At 46.0% G+C, this 16,681-nt stretch overlaps 1 protein-coding gene across 1 annotated transcript in view; it reads left to right on the top strand.

Moving 5' to 3' along the window:
- The first annotated feature begins 671 nt into the window (after positions 1-671).
- LOC126297950 (titin-like) overlaps positions 672-16,681 on the top strand; it is an 817,179-nt gene continuing 801,169 nt past the window's right edge. The window contains exon 1 of the mRNA XM_049989271.1: positions 672-1,438. Coding sequence (XP_049845228.1) covers positions 1,400-1,438 — 39 coding nt within the window. The 5' untranslated portion in view covers positions 672-1,399. The remainder of the gene's footprint in view (positions 1,439-16,681) is intronic.

The following is a 16,681-nucleotide window of genomic DNA, read 5'->3' as shown; positions in this document are numbered from 1 at the left end:
GGTATGGAGTGCCATTGGTTACACGTCTCGGTCACCTCTTGTTTGTATTGACGGCACTTTGAACAGTGAACATTACATTTCAGATGTGTTACGATCCGTGGCTGTACCCTTCATTCGATCCCTGCGAAACGCTACATTTCAGCACGACACTGCACGACCGCATGTTGCAGGTCCTGTACGGGCCTTTCTGGATACAGAAAATGTTCGAGTGCTGCCCTGGCCAGCATATTCTGTAGATGTCTCACCGAAAACGTCTGGTCAATGGTGGCCGAGCAACTGGCTCGTCACAATACGTCAGTCACTACTCTCGATGAATTGTGGTATCGTGTTGAAGCTGCATGGGCAACTGTACCTGTACACGCCATCCAAGCTCTGTTTGACTCAATGCCCAGGCGTATCATGGCTGTTATTACAGCCAGAGGTGGTTGTTCTGGGTACTGATTTCTCAGGATCTATGCACTCAAATTGCGTGAAAATGTAATCACATGTCAGTTCTAGTAAAATATATTAGTTCAATGAATACCCGTTTATCATCTGCATGTCTTCTGGTTGTAGCAGTTTTAATGGCCAGTAGTGTATTAATACGGAACACTCCCCGCATTCGATGTCATCTTTATTGTACTGTAATACAGCGTAGTAAATTCGGAATTTGGGTGGCGTATGTGACGATTGCTGACACGAGTCATGTAAGGTCATATGCTTTTTATTTATTTAACTAAAATTGACAACTACAGTGTTTTCAACACCGTAGCCTCACGTTTGCCTTAAATTTCGGAATCGCGGTTTTGGAAATAATAATAAATGGTACAGTCGATGGTGACTACGACACCATTTAAAAATGGGCCATGTGGTTACCGCGTGTGTAAAGAGAAACAATCACAGGTGACAGGCGAATCGTGGTACGAGTAAAATACGCCAAGACTACTGCGATAGACGCACTTGTCACAAGTAATCTATTGAGACGAGAAAGTCACTACGGTAAAAGGCGCACTGAAGGAACCGCAAGGTCGTCCTTATTCGAACATTTTACGAAAGAAATGCTCGTAGGTAATAGGACTGGGACTGCTTTTGTAGAGTCCAGTGAGCGACAGAAGTGCGAGCGATTGACGAGACGGAAGCAGTAAAGTTGTTTGGGGTGAGGGCGGCTACGCGTGTATTTTTGCGACGTCGCTGCGCTGGAAGCAGTGGAGGGGGGAGCTAGGAGGCCTCGCGCGCCTACCGCTTGCCGCCGAGCGCCGACCGCTGGGACGTGCACACTCTCTGCTCCTCCTCTCCCCGTAATGCAATTCATCGAGTGCAGCTCTAACGTGTGTACTTGATCTCTCATTCCTGTTGCTCCTGCGCTTCTGCGGCCAAGGTGGCAACGAACGCCCGCGCACGCGACGTCGAAGACGCTCCGATGTTCAAGAAGAAGTTCCCGTCGCTGTCCAGCCTGGGGGTAAGCTCGCCGCATCATGCATACTAACCATAAGAATGTCATTTTCATCGTAGAGTAATTTACGCTTTTGACACTTTTTCGAAACTCTAAATTAGCGTCCAGTATAACGACAGCTCTTACTGTCATTACCGCGAAATTTTTCAGTTGCGAGTGCTGTTCCAACTCGTTTTCATATACAAACGGTCTTTATTTGACAGAGTTCTAACGGTATCGTTGCGCTCGTTTATATCTATTCACAAGGGAACCTCCCCATCGCACCCCCCTCAGATTTACTTATAAGTTGGAACAGTGGATAGGTCTTGAAAAACTGAACACCGACCAATCGAGGAAACAGGAAGAAGTTGTGTGGAACTATGAAAAAAATAAGCAAAACCTACAAAGTGAATAGTTCAAGCGCAAGATAAGGAATATCAAGGAGAATGTAAGCTCAGGAGCGCCGTGCTCCCATGGTTAGCGTTACCAACTGGAGGAGAAGAGGTCCTTGGTTCAAGTCTTCCCTCGACTGAAAAATTTAATTTTTTATTTTCAGACAATTATTATCTGCCCGTCCGTCCGTCCGATGCAATCACTTTTTTGAGAGTGATTATCATATCCACAAGAAAACCTAAATCGGGCAAGGTAGAAGAATCTTTTTACCCATTCGCCAAGTGTACAAGTTAGGTGGGTCGACAACATATTCCTGTCATGTGACGCACATGCCGTCACCAGTGACGTGTAGAATATATCAGAAGTTTTTTCCTGTGGAGGAATCGGTTGACCTATGACCTTGCGTTCAAATGTTTTCGGTTCCCATTGGAGAGGCACGTCCTTTCGTCTACTAATCGCACGGTTTTGCGGTGCGGTCGCAAAGCACAAACACTAAACTTATTACAGTGAACAGAGAAGTCAATGAACGAAAGGACAGATCATAACTTTGCGAAAATAAAGAAAGCAAACTTTTCACTCGAGGGAAGACTTGAACCAAGGACCTCTCATTCCTCAGCTGCTCACGCTAACCACGGGACTACGGCACTCCTGAATTCTGACTATCCTTGATGTTGCTTATATTCTGCGTTGACTACTCAGTTTGTATATTTTCCTTATTTTTTTCATAGTTCCACACAACTTCTTCCTATTTTCTCGATTGATCTGCGTTCAGTTTTTCAAGGCCTATCCACGGTGCCAACTTATAACTAAATCTGAGGGGGGTGCGTTGGGGGAGGTTGCTTCGTCAGTCCGCAGCTCGTGGTCTTGTGGTAGCGTTCTCGCTTCCCGCGCACGGGGTCCCGGGTTCGATTCCCGGCGGGGTCAGGAATTTTCTATGCCTCCAGATATATGTCTTTCATTATCATTGACTTGCCAGTCGCCGAAGTGGCGTCAGCTAAAAAGGACTTGCACTTCTGGCGGCCGAACACCCAACGGCAACAATGCCGTACGATCATTTCATTTCATAGCTACTCAGTTATCCAACACAGTTCATCACTAAATTCTTCACTTTACCTGAGCCCATACAGAAAGTCATCCGTGTAGCTGTCATTAAAATCGTTCTGTGTGTACTGTAAAGCATTCTTCTAAAGTACTTAAAATGCTAAAATTACTAAAATAAGCGACGTTTCAGCAGTGTTGCGCGGCATTCTCCAGGGAAGGGGAACTTCAATATATTGCACGCACTTGTGACTGTGGTACAAACGCATCGCGTTCGAACAACCACAAATTACTCTGTATAAGATGACGCAGCACTATACCTAGAAGAACTTTAATGAGAGTGACAACGGCCACAAATGCCTACGTATTAGGATTCGTGTAAATGGCTTTACGATTTCCTTCGGATCGAAGGGAAGGGGGATCGCTCCGTTCTTTTAGTTCTGTACAGTGGATTGTTAAACAGCAACTTTCACAAACTCTGCAGTTTACACTTCGGAGCACCATAACTCCAGAACGGATGGCTAGCAATGACCCAGATTGCAAACATGTGTCTTCGCCAGGAGGACGAAAATAGAGGTTATGCCAACATCCGGAAATATCGTAGCGGGCGTGCTTCAGGACTTCATCGTCCATGTTTCGCCGCACGCTCACAGAGCGTTAGCAAAAAGTACCAGGACGCCGGCAGGCGAGCTTTTGCTACTCTTCGTGACAACGACAAATCTACAACGCATTCCTCATCGTATGTTGTACAGCTCCGAATTGCGTTTATCTTTCGATACTTCTTCACTCTTTTCTTCCTCCGCACCTTACCGTTTCACGTGACAAAAGTTTTTTCCAAGTAATTTTCTTTTCTAACGAAGGACTGCAGTTTTTCTACGTAAAGCTAGTGGAGAAACGAAAATATTCGCAAGAATTATGAGTACCTTATCTATGAAAGAGGGCCTTTAACTACCTGCTTCACCACATTCTCGGATACAGTTCATCCGTCTGAAATACAGACCAAACTTGAAGGAATATGGGCGATGTTGTTGAAAGTAAAGCTGAAGGATTCGTCATAGCACTGTTTAATCAGCACACGAACAATTCAGAGTCACTCCATACATGAATGACAATGTACGAACGCCGTTTTGACCCAAATGAAGAAAAATCCTGAAATTCGAAACCTTTGCTTTAGGAATTAGGGTTAGAGTGTGATTGTTCCTCCTTACACTGTCTTGGTTGTGGAGATTTCTAGCTTGGCTGTGAGTTGGGAAATACAACGATTGTGGACACGAATAAAGATTACGGGGAGCGTGCAAGGGATAAATCCCTGCAGGCGCAGTATCCTCTGTACCCTCGGGATGGCTCAGATGCATAGAGTGTCTGCCATGTAAGCAGGAGATCCCGGGTTCGCGTCCCGGTCGGGGCACAAATTTTCAACATGTCCCCTACGAAGTATATCAACGCCTCTTTGCAGCTAGGATGTCCATTTAATTATCATTTCATTCTATCGAAAGCTGCATGGTCATTAACGGTAACTGTTCTTTCGGGAACAGATACTACCTTCATATATTACGGTAATAGATTCATCTGTTGCGTAGCTCGAAGCCTCCATTCGCGCTACATGTAACGCAGCATCACGCACCTGATGTCTACCGCAACACATCGTACTGTGGCTTTCGAAACAGTGAACGATGTTTCATTCGAGGACAGGGCAGCTAGTGCTCTGAGTCTACAGCGCGAATATTTCCCTCCTTCTAGCTCACTTGTTTACTCTTACCATAGTCTCGAATACAAAATAAAGATTGAGGGAGTTGTTGTTCAGTGCATAATAACAGGATGATACCCCCTGCTGTTCTTGTTGATGCTTCTATTTTGTAGAGCTTCATTTTTGTAGCGCCTTGGGATTAAAGTGACGAGAAGGCACGTATTTGTGATATACCCGAATTACATTGGAGAGTTAGAAATTTTCACTGTATAACATCAGTAGAAGTATAATTTAATGTTTGCCGTTCTCTCATTTTACACTACAACGGTTAGGTTGAGACGACATCCACCACACTGCCATACAGCGTTCGAATGGACGTTCGTGTCTTTCGCTGTAAATGCTTTTCTGTGTTATAACGAGTCAGACGTCTCCGTCAATTGATCTCATATGTAATGGAACACAGAGGGCTCTTTAGATACCAACTATTTATATGTGAAGAGCCTTTGGCAGTAACTGGTTGATTAATTTGACCGAATATCAATTTAAACTGAACTCTGTAACTTTGGAATACAGTTCTAGTTATGAGTGTGATTGCCGCAGTAAGTGTCTTTCATTTTTTGCTGTTTTTTATTTAAAAGCCATAACTGGTTTGAGACGAACTGTCACTCATGTTCACATGGCTCAATTACACATTTTTGCAGAGGTGTCTCGTACAGCTTGTACTAACACTGCCCCACCGTGTGAAAACATGTTGTAAATAGTATCCTCCTCGAATATTATTAAAAAAAAACAGCATTAAAAGAGACATACCCCACGTCGATGTAAAGCTTAACTATGGAGGGCAAAAGGCGGCAATCGAAGAATTATTGCCTCGAGTCTACTGGATACATTTTACAATTACAGCACGAAACTTTTTCCAATTGATAAATGTACTGGAAAATGTTTTCTCTGCAGTGTGTTGAGCAAACACACGTTTGGCACCATATGACTGTCAGTACATAATTTATGTGCTCAGAAGTAAATTGAATAAAATTTGTTAGTAACGAAGCTACAAGATAGAGGAATAATTTGGTATACAAACAAGAAAGAAACAGTGAAACTTCCTGGCAGATTATAACTGTGTGCTCGACCGAGACTCGACCTCGGGACCTTTGCCTTTCGTGGGCAAGTGCTCCACCAACCCCTTTTTTTAAAATCTCATTTTGCTTTATATTGGTCTATGAATTTGTTCGTGGCGGACGTCAGACGACAGCCGTTCAGGTTCTTCGTTAATCCGTTCACTCAGTTTTTTTTATTACAGAGGGCAGCTAACCCTCTGACCGAGCACGCTGAGCTACCGTGCCGGCAAAATGATGGTGATTAGGACAACACAACACCCAGCCCCTGAGAGGAGAAAATCTTCGACCCAGCCGGGAATCGAACGCGGGCCCTTTGGATTGACAGTCTGTCACGCTGACCACTCAGCTTCCGGGGGCGGACTTTTTTTTTTAACTTAGAGCTAGTTAAACCTAACTAACCTAAGGACATCACACACATCCATGCGCGAGGCAGGATTCGAACCTGCGACTGTGGCGGTCTCGCGGTTCCAGACTGCAGCGCCTAGAACCGCACGGCCACTTCGGCCGTGACCCACTGAGCTACCCAAGCACGACTCACGCCCGGTCCTCACAGCTTTACTTGTGCCAGTATCTCGCCTTCTACCTTCCAAACTTTACAGAAGCTCTCCTGCGAAACCTTGCAGAACTAGCACTCCTGAAAGAAAGGATGTTGCGGAGACATCGCTTGTCTCCAGAATGAGATTTTCACTCTGCAGCGGAGTGTGCGCTGATACGAAAGAAACTGTGTTTCCGTGTTGGTAACAAAAAATACGTTTTTGCTTTAAAATAAGTCAACCAATATGACATTCAGATCCCACAATTATGGAAGATGTACAAAGTTACTGCAGTTACTTCGATGGTTATATACGGAGGTTGCAGTGAAATAATCAACGTGCATGAGAATTCAGGTGGTACTGGAGTGTGGCAAAGACGATAGACGAATTAAGGCGGACGGATGGGAGCGGCACAACTTGACAGAATCCCAAAGTTCAGAAGTTTAATATAACAAATTAACTTGATGCAAAAACTAAACATGAAAGATGGAGGCATCCATTGCGAGATATTGCCACTTTCAATTCCTCGTCATCGTGCAAGTGCGTGTGTTATCATAGTCTTCTCTCAAATCACAGCGATGACAGAGATGGCACAGTGGATGAGACCCGGACTTGTTTTCGAGAGTAGTAAGGCTTAAATATAGTATGACCATATTTATTTAGACTCTCTGTCACATTCCGGTATGGTGGGAATGGCACGCGTATCGATCTGAGAAAAAAAACGGATATATCTTCTCCATTCGTTCTCCAGTTGAGCTAGTTCACCATCTCTGACAACCTTAATGACTCTACAATAGGTTCTTCTTCTGCTTCCGTGGCCGAACAGGCTTATGTCTAACATATACATTCGCATTCACCTGTAGAACAGTAATCCACTCATTACCTCATCCCCATGAACCTTAAAATTTGACGTTGAATGCCAACTGCTCTGCCATGTCACTCATTTATGAAACAAATCGTTGGCTTAACCTCTCAAGGGTTTGACGCTACGATTCAGTTTACATGTAAAAATTTCGGCCGTCATCCGTTTACAAGTAACAACTACATGTAAAACGCGAATATTCCAGGTAAATTGCTTGACACTGCATCCGAATCACAGCGTTGTCAATGATCATCAAGAAAACCAACTCTCAGGATGACCTTGCATATACACAGCAACAAATGGAATTTTTGTAAGGTTGCGTTTACACTACTGACCATTAAAACTGCTACACCACCAAGATGACGTGCTACAGACGCGAAGTTTAACCGACAGGAAGAAGATGCTGTGATATGCAAATGATTAGCTTTTCAGAGCATCCACACAAGGTTGGCGCCGGTGGCGACACCTACAACGTGCTGACATGAGGAAAGATTCCACCCGGTTTCTCATACACAAACAGCAGGTGACCGGCGTTGCCTGGTGAAGAGGTGTTGTGATGCCTCGTTAAAGGAGGAGAAATGCATACCATCACATTTCCGACTTTGATAAAGGTCGGATTGTAGCCTATCGCGATTGCGGACTATCGTATCGCGACATTCATTCTCGCGTCGGCCGAGATCCAATGAATATGGAATCGGTGGGTTCAGGCGGGTAATACGGAACGCCGTGCTAGATCCCAACGGCCTCGTATCACTAGAGTCAACAGATGGGGTCGTTTGCAAGATAACAACCATCTGCACGAACAGTTCGACGACGTTTGCAGCAGCATAGACTATCAGCTCGGAGACCATGGCTGCGGTTACCCTTGACGCTACATCACAGACAGGAGCGCCTGCGATGGTGTACTCAACGACGAACCTGGGTGCACGAATGGCAAAACGTCATTTTTTCGGATGAATCCAGATTCTGTTTACAGCATCATGATGGCCACATCCGTGTTTGGCGACATCGCGGTGAACGCACATTGGAACCGTGTAATCGTCATCACTATTCTGGCATATCACACCTCGTGATGGTATGGGGTGCCATTGATTACACGTCTCGGTCACCTTTTGCTGGCATTGACGGCACTTTGAACAGGGGGCGTTACATTTCAGATGTGTTACGACCCGTGGCTCTACCCTTCATTCGATCCCTGTGAAACCCTACATTTCAGCAGGATAATGCACGACCGCATATTGCAGGTCCTGTACGGGCCTTTCTGGATACAGGAAATGTTCGACTGCTGCCCTGGCCACCACATTCTCCAGATCTCTCACCAAATGAAAACGTCTGATCGGTGGCCGAGCAACTGGCTCGTCACAATAGGCCAGTTACTACTCTTCATGAACTGTGGTATCGTGTTGAAGCTGCATGGGCTTAACGCATTTGCACACACATTCCGACAACTGGTTAATGTGCCCAGTATGGAGTGTGACCACCTTGGGCAGCAATATGGGCCTGACAACGTCAGGGAATGCTACGAATGATATCGTCAGTCCCATGTTGATCCAATAAGGCCCATTCTTCCTGCAGAGCTGGCCGCAAGATTTGGAGAGTGGCGGGTGGATGTTGACGTCACGCAACTCGTCTCCCAAGTGCATTCCCGACATGCTCTATGTTCTGTGGGATTCAAATCGGAAGAGCGTGCAAGCTATGCCTTGCGTGCAATCTCTTCTGTTTCCAAGAAAACATCGACAACACGTGCTCTATGAGGTCGAACATTATCCTCCATCAGTACTAAGTCTGAGCCCACAGTGTCTCGCAACAACCGCACATGAGATCTCAAGATCTTGCCACGGAACTGACACCAGTTAAACTTTGCCCATTAACCTGTACAATTTCCCGAAGAGTAGTCAATGTAATCCTTGCCCAAACTATTGGATATCCTCCTCGATTTGGTCTACTGTTCAACCTTCCAGCTAGCTCGTTGTGGACTCTAGACGTTCTCTTCTGTGAAGACTCATCAGAGGTACACATACACCAAATAAAGGCCACCCCGCTGAAGTCTTTTGTACACCGTTTCCCCTCGATACAACACGTCCAGCGGATGCTGCAAGTTCAGATGCCAGTCACCGTGCATTATTAGCCCACCCTTAGCCTTGATGACACCTTCCACTCTCGCAGGCATACATTCAATCGGGTGCTGGTAGATTTCTTTGGGAATGGCAACCCATTCTTCACGGAGTCCTGCCCTGAAGAGAGGTATCGATGTCGGTCGGTGAGGCCTGGCACGAAGTCGGCGTTCCAAAACATCCCAAAGGTGTTATATAGGATTCAGGTCAGGACTCTGTGCATCCAGTCCATTACAGGGATGTTATTGTCATGCAACCATTCCGCCATGCATTATGACCAGGTGCTCGATCGTGTTGAAAGATGCAGTCGTCATCCCCGAATTGCTCTTCGGCTGTGGGAAGCGAGAAGGAGCTTAAAACATCAATGTAGGCCTGTGCTGTGATAGTGCCACGATAACCAGCAAGGGGTGCAAACACTCTCCATGAAAAACACGACCACACCATAACACCACTGCCTCCGAATTTTACTGTCTACTACACGCTGGCAGATGACGTTCACCGGGCATACGCCACACCCACACCTTGCCATCTGATTGCTACACTGTGTACAGTGATTCGTCACTCCACACAACGTTTTCCCACTGTTCAATCGTCTAATGTTTACACTCCCTACATCCAGCGAGGCGTCGTTTGGCATTTATCGGCGTGATGTGTAGCTTATGAGCCGCCGCTCCACCACGAAATCCAAGTTTTCTCACCTCCCGCCTAACTGTCACGGTACTTGCAGTGGATCCTGATGCAGTTTGGAATTCCTGTGTAATGATCTGGCTAGATTTTCAAATGTGTGTGAAATCTTATGGGACTTAACTGTTTAGGTCATCAGTCCCTAGACTTACACACTACTTACCCTAAATTATCCTGAGGACAAACACACACACCCATGCCCGAGGGAGGACTCGAACCTCCGCCGGCGGTCTGGCTAGATGTCTGCCTATTAGACATTATGGCCCTCTTCAACTGTCGGCGGCCTCTGTCAGTCAACAGACGAGGTCGGCCTGTACGCTTTTGTGCTGTACATGTCCCTTCACGTTTCATCGGAAACAGTGGATCTTAGGAGTGTAGAAATCCCGGGTACAGACGTGTGGCACAAGAGACACCCAATCTCCTGACCACGTTCGAAGTCCGTGAGTTCCGCGGAACGACCTATTCTGCTTTCTCACGATGTCTAATGACTACTGACGTCACTAATATGGGGTACCTGGCAGTAGATGGCAGCAAAATGCATGTAATATGAGAAACGTATGTTTTTGGTGGTGTCAGAATACTTTTGGTCACATAGTATATGTGTACTGTTGTGAAATGTTATTGTGTTGCCACTATAGCCGGAAGATGAAGTTTATACCTTGCAACGTGTTGCTTCCTTAAATATTTAAAGTAGTCAACAAAATTTTGTGAGTGGTATCCGTCTCCGAAAAACGTTTTCGTAATTTTAGAGGAGCACGGTCGATTAACAATGAACATGGCATAAAGAAACATTTACTGGCTGGCCAAATAGTGGAGTATGCAAAAGGGAAGGAGGAAACAAACTTCACGGTTTCACAAAGTGTGAGTCATGTTATTTGATTGATTTTAAAATGGAGTCGATTTAACAGAGAACTTAGTGTTACAAGACCCCTTATCAGTAGATAATTACACACGCTGTGGCCTAGACGTGTGCACTGAATTTCTTTGGAACAGAGTTGATGACCAAGCTGGTCCCACACGTTCTATCGGGAACAGTTCTGGGAGTCTTGCTGGTCACGGAAGTACCCAACTTCACAGTTGGCCATTAAAATTGCTACACCACGAAGATGACGTGCTACAAACGCAAAATTTAACCGACAAGAAGAAGATGCCATCATATGCAAATGATAAGCTCCTCAGAGCATTCCCAGAAGGTTGGCGTCGGTGGCGACACCTACAACGTGCTGACATGAGGAAAGTTTCCCACCGATTTCTCATACACAAACAGTAGTTGACCGGCGTTGCCTGGTGAAACGTTGTTGTGATAAGGAGGAGAAAAGCGTACCATCGCGTTTCCGACTTTGATAAAGGTCGGATTGTAGCCTATCGCGATTGCGGTTTATCGTATCGCGACATTGCTGCTCGCATTGGTCGACATCCAATGACTGTTAGCAGAATATGGAATCGGTGGGTTCAGAAGGGTAATACAGAACACCATGCTGGATCCAAACGGCCTAATATCACTAACAGTCGAGATGACAGGCATCTTACCTGCATGTCTGTAACGGATCGTGCAGCCACGTCTCGATCCCTGAGTCAACAGATGGGGACGTTTGCAAGAGAAGAACCATCTGCACGAACAGTTCGACGACGTTTGCAGCAGCATCGACTATCAGCTCGGAGACCGTGGCTGCGGTTACCCTTGACGCTGCATCACAGACAGGAGCGCCTGCGATAGTGTACTCAACAACGAACCTGGGTGCACAAATGGCAAAACGTCATTTTTTCGGATTAATCCAGGTTCTGTTTATAGCATCATGGTGCTCGCATCCCTGTTTGGCGACATCGCGGTGAACGCACATTGGAAGCGTGTATTCGTCGTCGCCATACTGGCGTATCACCCGGCGTGATTGTATGGGGTGCCATTGGTTACACGTCTCGGTCACCTCTTGTTCGCATTGACGGCACTTTGAACAGTGGACGTTATATTTCAGATGTGTTACGACCCGTGGCTCTATCCTTCATTCGATCCCTGCGAAACCGTACATTTCAGCAGGATAATGCACGACCGCTTGTTGCAGGTACTTTACGAGCCGTTCTGGATACAGAAAATGTTCGACTGCTGCACTGGCCAGCACATTGTATGAAGGCCGTTATTACGGCCCGAGGTGGTTGTTCTGGGTACTGATTTCTCTGTATCTATGCATCGAAATTTCGTGAAAATGTAATCACATGTCAGTTCTAGTATAATATATTTGTCCAATGAATACCCGTTTATCATCTGCATTTCTTCTTGGTGTACCAATTTTAATGGCCAGTAGAGTATATTATGAACGCCATTGTCAGTAGTATTTTTCTCCAAGTAGCGAAGGCTTCTCACTAGATGTTATCACTTTACAGACATGGGATATACAAGGCCGTGCGCTCTAAAGTAATGCCTCTTAAAGCTATCAAACCTTATAAGCATTCTACATATTTATTCCTCATGTATACAGCTATGTTTCTCAACGTAGTCAACCTGGTGGTGAATACAATTCTCCCAAGGAGTGACCAGTTGGTTGATACCGTCACTGTAGAATGTCTGATTGTTCATGGTGCCACAGCCTCACCTCTGCTTGCACCACTTCGTCGTTATCAAAGTGAAGGCCTCGCAGGTGTCCTTAAAGATTTGGAAATAGATGAAATTGGAATGGGGCCAAGTCGCGACTGTATGGAGGATGATCGATGGCAGTGAGGTTTCAGATTGCTGAAAATGTCGCAGCGCACGTGTGTGGTCCTGCATTGCCATGAAGAAGACGCTGCTCCATGTGTGGTCAAAGTCTTCGAATACGCAAGCTTCGAATATACACCGTCATAGTTACGTTACACACCGCCAAGTTACACACTACAATTCGGAGCCCTTTAAAGGTAGATACCTTCAAATACACTGCCGGAAAGAGTCACTCCTGTTGTGTTCCCTAACAGTTTATTGAGCGTAACTTCTTCTGCAATACAATAGCTGGCTGTACAATAGATGTAGACGTCCGTCGATCTAGCCGGAGATGTGGTTCCTCTCGGTCGGCTGGCACTTTGATTGGCGATGCAGTACAGTGGCTTCGGTGATATCTTCTTGGAGACTCTGCTATAGCGGTAGCCATTAGCAGCGGATGAGGACTAGTCTGCCCTTTTTTTTTTTTTCTTTATTGTGATTTCAGTCACGCACAATCCGCCGCTCTTCAGCCAAGTGACATGGCAACTAAAATAAGAATAAAATGTTACATACAGAAGGCGATAAAAAGGGGATTAGAAAACAGAGAAAAGGGAGAAAATGGAGGTAAAAATAGACTGACATGGAAACGTTCATGGGGGACAGTTAAAAAAAGAAGTCACCAGAAAGTTAAAAAGCACAGTTTGCGAATCTTAAAACACAGAGAAGACACTGAATGGACATGCACAGGTTAAAAGTCAGCCACAGTATTAAAAACACTCCAGAACAACACACTTAAAACCCACTTGTAGCACACACGATGAAGAATAAAACTGCCAGGTGGGACCTGCCAAGGGAAAGGTCAGAGAGGATGGAAAAGGAGGGGAGAGCAAGGGGCAGCAGGGGAAGCGGCGGGATGAGGAGAGTAGGGGCGTCAGTGGGTACACAAAGAGGCAGGAGACACGTGGGGGCAGGAGATGAAGAGGTAGGAGGGAGTGCAGAGACACTGAAAGGGGGCGCAAGAGAGGGAGGGGGAGTAGGAGGGGGAGTCACTCTGGAGGAGGGAGGGGGAGGAGAAGGAGCCCAGAGGAGGAGGCAGGAAGAAGGGGTTAGAGTTGGTAGGAAGGGTAGACGTCAGGGCGAAGCTCATCATCGGGGAGGGGTAGACGGTGGAAGTTGGGTTGGGAAAGGAGATGGAAGGTGTGGAGATGGAGAGAGGGTGGGACACAACGGTAAAGGTGCGGCAACTGCTTGGGGGTAATCTGCCGTCGACCGGCCGGGCTTATATAGTGAGCTGGAGCCAATAGAAACCCGGCGTAGGAATCCGTGGCCGGATATGTCCCGGCGACCTCTGCAAGGAAAGGTTCCTATTAATCGACTGGAATCTTCGGCGTGTTTACCTGATGTCTTCGCCTGTTTGGCTGTTGATTTGTTTCCCTCATAGCGTGGCTGTTATGCGGTGGTGTCTGCCATTTAGGGGAACCCGATGGCAGGCAGTACAACTCCACTTGGAAAGACTACCTCGATTCTGCTCCGATAATGACAAAGGATAGTAGATGTGCTGAGAATGGTTTCAACATCGTCCGCCAACAGATAGCGTAGTGGCATAGCTATCTGAGCGTCATCTGTGTCTATCCTTTAATATGGAATGCTCACAGCAAGAAGCCCCCCCCCCCCTTTTTTCGTTTTTTCCTCCCTCCTTGTTTTTCCCCCTCCTCCAGGTCCCCCCCCCCCCCCCTTCTGCCCTTGGCTCGAGAGTGTCATCTTTGTGCCGCCATTTTCGTGCAGTGTTTTACAGAGAGTGTTCCGTGCTGTGTGTCTTTTGGGAAGTGTTGTGAACGGCCATCATACTGTCGCTGGGTGTGATTTTTTATCTCTTGCGAACAGAAACCAGACTGTCGCCATATTTTTTTTAATTGTGTGTCTAGTATGTTACTTGTCTGATTCCTGTGTATTTTATTAACATTGCCAACCCCTTTACTTTCTGTTTTAACTTTCCGCATTTTTCCGCCATTTTACACTTTAAGTCACCGTTTTATCGCCTGTTTTTTTCTTGTTTACTTTCTTATTCCATTTTTAAAAAGTCGGCGGGGTGTAGAGCAGCGTACTAAGCTGGTGCCAGCCCGCCCCCTTCGGGGGGAATTGAACATCAATAAAGGAAAAAAAAAGCGAGAAGGCTCAATGTAGTGCAAGTGTGTGAAGCAAGTGGGCAACCATGCCACAGAGACACACTCTTGCTTCCTACAGCCAGTGGTTGAGTTAGAAAGGAGCTAAATAGTGACCATCCATCTGGCAGGATGGCCCTTTCGGGGAATTTCCACACAAGTTTGACGTGCTGCATCAGTTGTGCGACGATGCTGGTATCAGTGTTCACGATTCTGAGCACTATGGGACTTAACATCTGAGGTCATCAGTCCCCTAGAACTTAAACCTAACTAACCTAAGGACATCATACACATCCATGCCCGAGGCAGGATTCGAACCTGCGACAGTAGCGATCACGCGGTTCCAGAGTGAAGCGCGTAGAACCGCTCGGCCACCCGGGCTGGCTATCAGTGTTCTCACACCCATAGAGAAGTTTCTGGATGTCTCCGCAGCACAGACTGTCGGCAGGATCGTCGTGTTGTAACGGCAGCAGTGTTAATCGTACAGCTACCACAGCACGGGCAAGAGGGCTTGTGAGTCCAGATGTGTCAACATGAGCTGTTTCGAACAGGCTATTGGCAATGAGCTATGTGCATGCACACCTCTAGCCCGTCTTCCACTGACACCGCAGCAATAATTATTCAAGGATAGTTGAGCAAAGTAAAGAGGTTGGTGATATCAACATGAAATAAAAGGATGCTTCAAACGTATTGTTTTTCCTACTACTTAATCAGACAACAAAATTGTCCCTGTGAGACATTTTAAGAAGCTAGCTCGACATGATAATGGAATGAAATATGGGAGGGTTTCATCAGACTCCTTTCAAGGTCATTACAATTACGAATTTTTTCCCAGAATATTAGAGAGCAAACACCATACCTCCCCAACTGATTCAGATTCACATTGTCCTGTCTTCAGTTGATGACAGTCCCTATGTTATCGTGATCTTCATAACTTACCTATAGTAATTACTTGCATCTTACTCCCAACGTCAAAGAACAACAAACCGGTGTTGTCAAAAATACTTTCTCTTGATTTTTTGAACCGCTTAATGCCTATTATGCATTTTTTAAACTTAGGCGTTTCTTCATGGCTAACACGCATCGTACATTTCTTCTAGTTGCCATGTACACAGGAAAATATTCTAATTCCTGTTATACAGGGTGAAAAGTATTTAAACCGACAAACTCTGGGAGGTTGTAGGGGACACCAAAGCAAATATTTTTCCCTAATGTCATTTTTTTCCCATGAGGATTATTTAAACCGGTGGAGGCCGTATTACGCTCTTTAGTTGTTAGAGGCCGTATTACGATCTTCAGTTGTAGGCAACTGCTGTCCACCAGTGTAGTAGTGCATTGTCTCTGTTTACTAATGGAGCGATACACGTGGAATGAGTACACTGATATGGTTGGTGCGTAATACGTAGCGCAACACAACGGACGAGCTGCACAGCGGGTTGATCAACAACAATATCCTAATCGCCGTATCCCGCATCATACGACCTTTCCTGTTGTGTACCAGCGTCTGCGTGAGACCGGGTCATTTAGCAGATTACCTGGACAGGGACGCCGTCGCACGGTAAGAACTCTGCAATTTGAAGAAGCTGTCTTTCAACATGTGGAGCGGGATCCTTCAATCAGCACTCGTGCAATTGCACGTAACATGGGGACGAATCAGACGAATGTAAGAACATTCCTTCGAGAGCAATTGTTACGTCCATTTCACTTACAGCGTGTCCACAACATGAAACCAGTTGATTATCCACCCAGAGCACAGTTTTCGGAGTGGTACCTGGAACAGCGTGAAATGCATCCTACATTTCCATCCTCTATGTTGTTTACCGATGAAGCAACGTTTGGGCGTGATGGAGTCTTCAACATGCAGAATTCGCATGTTTGGAGTGAGGATAACCCACATGTCACAGTTACTAGCGCTCATCAAGTGCGGTTCTTCGTTAATGTGTGTGTCGGTGTTGCTGGGGACTGTTTAATTGGGCCGTGTCTGCTACCTAGGCCATTAAATAGCAGGCAC

This window comes from Schistocerca gregaria, chromosome X (genome assembly GCF_023897955.1).
Source record: "Schistocerca gregaria isolate iqSchGreg1 chromosome X, iqSchGreg1.2, whole genome shotgun sequence".
Taxonomy (NCBI): domain Eukaryota; kingdom Metazoa; phylum Arthropoda; class Insecta; order Orthoptera; family Acrididae; genus Schistocerca; species Schistocerca gregaria.
Note: the sequence above shows the minus strand (reverse complement) of the source record. Positions and strands in the feature narration are given on the sequence as shown.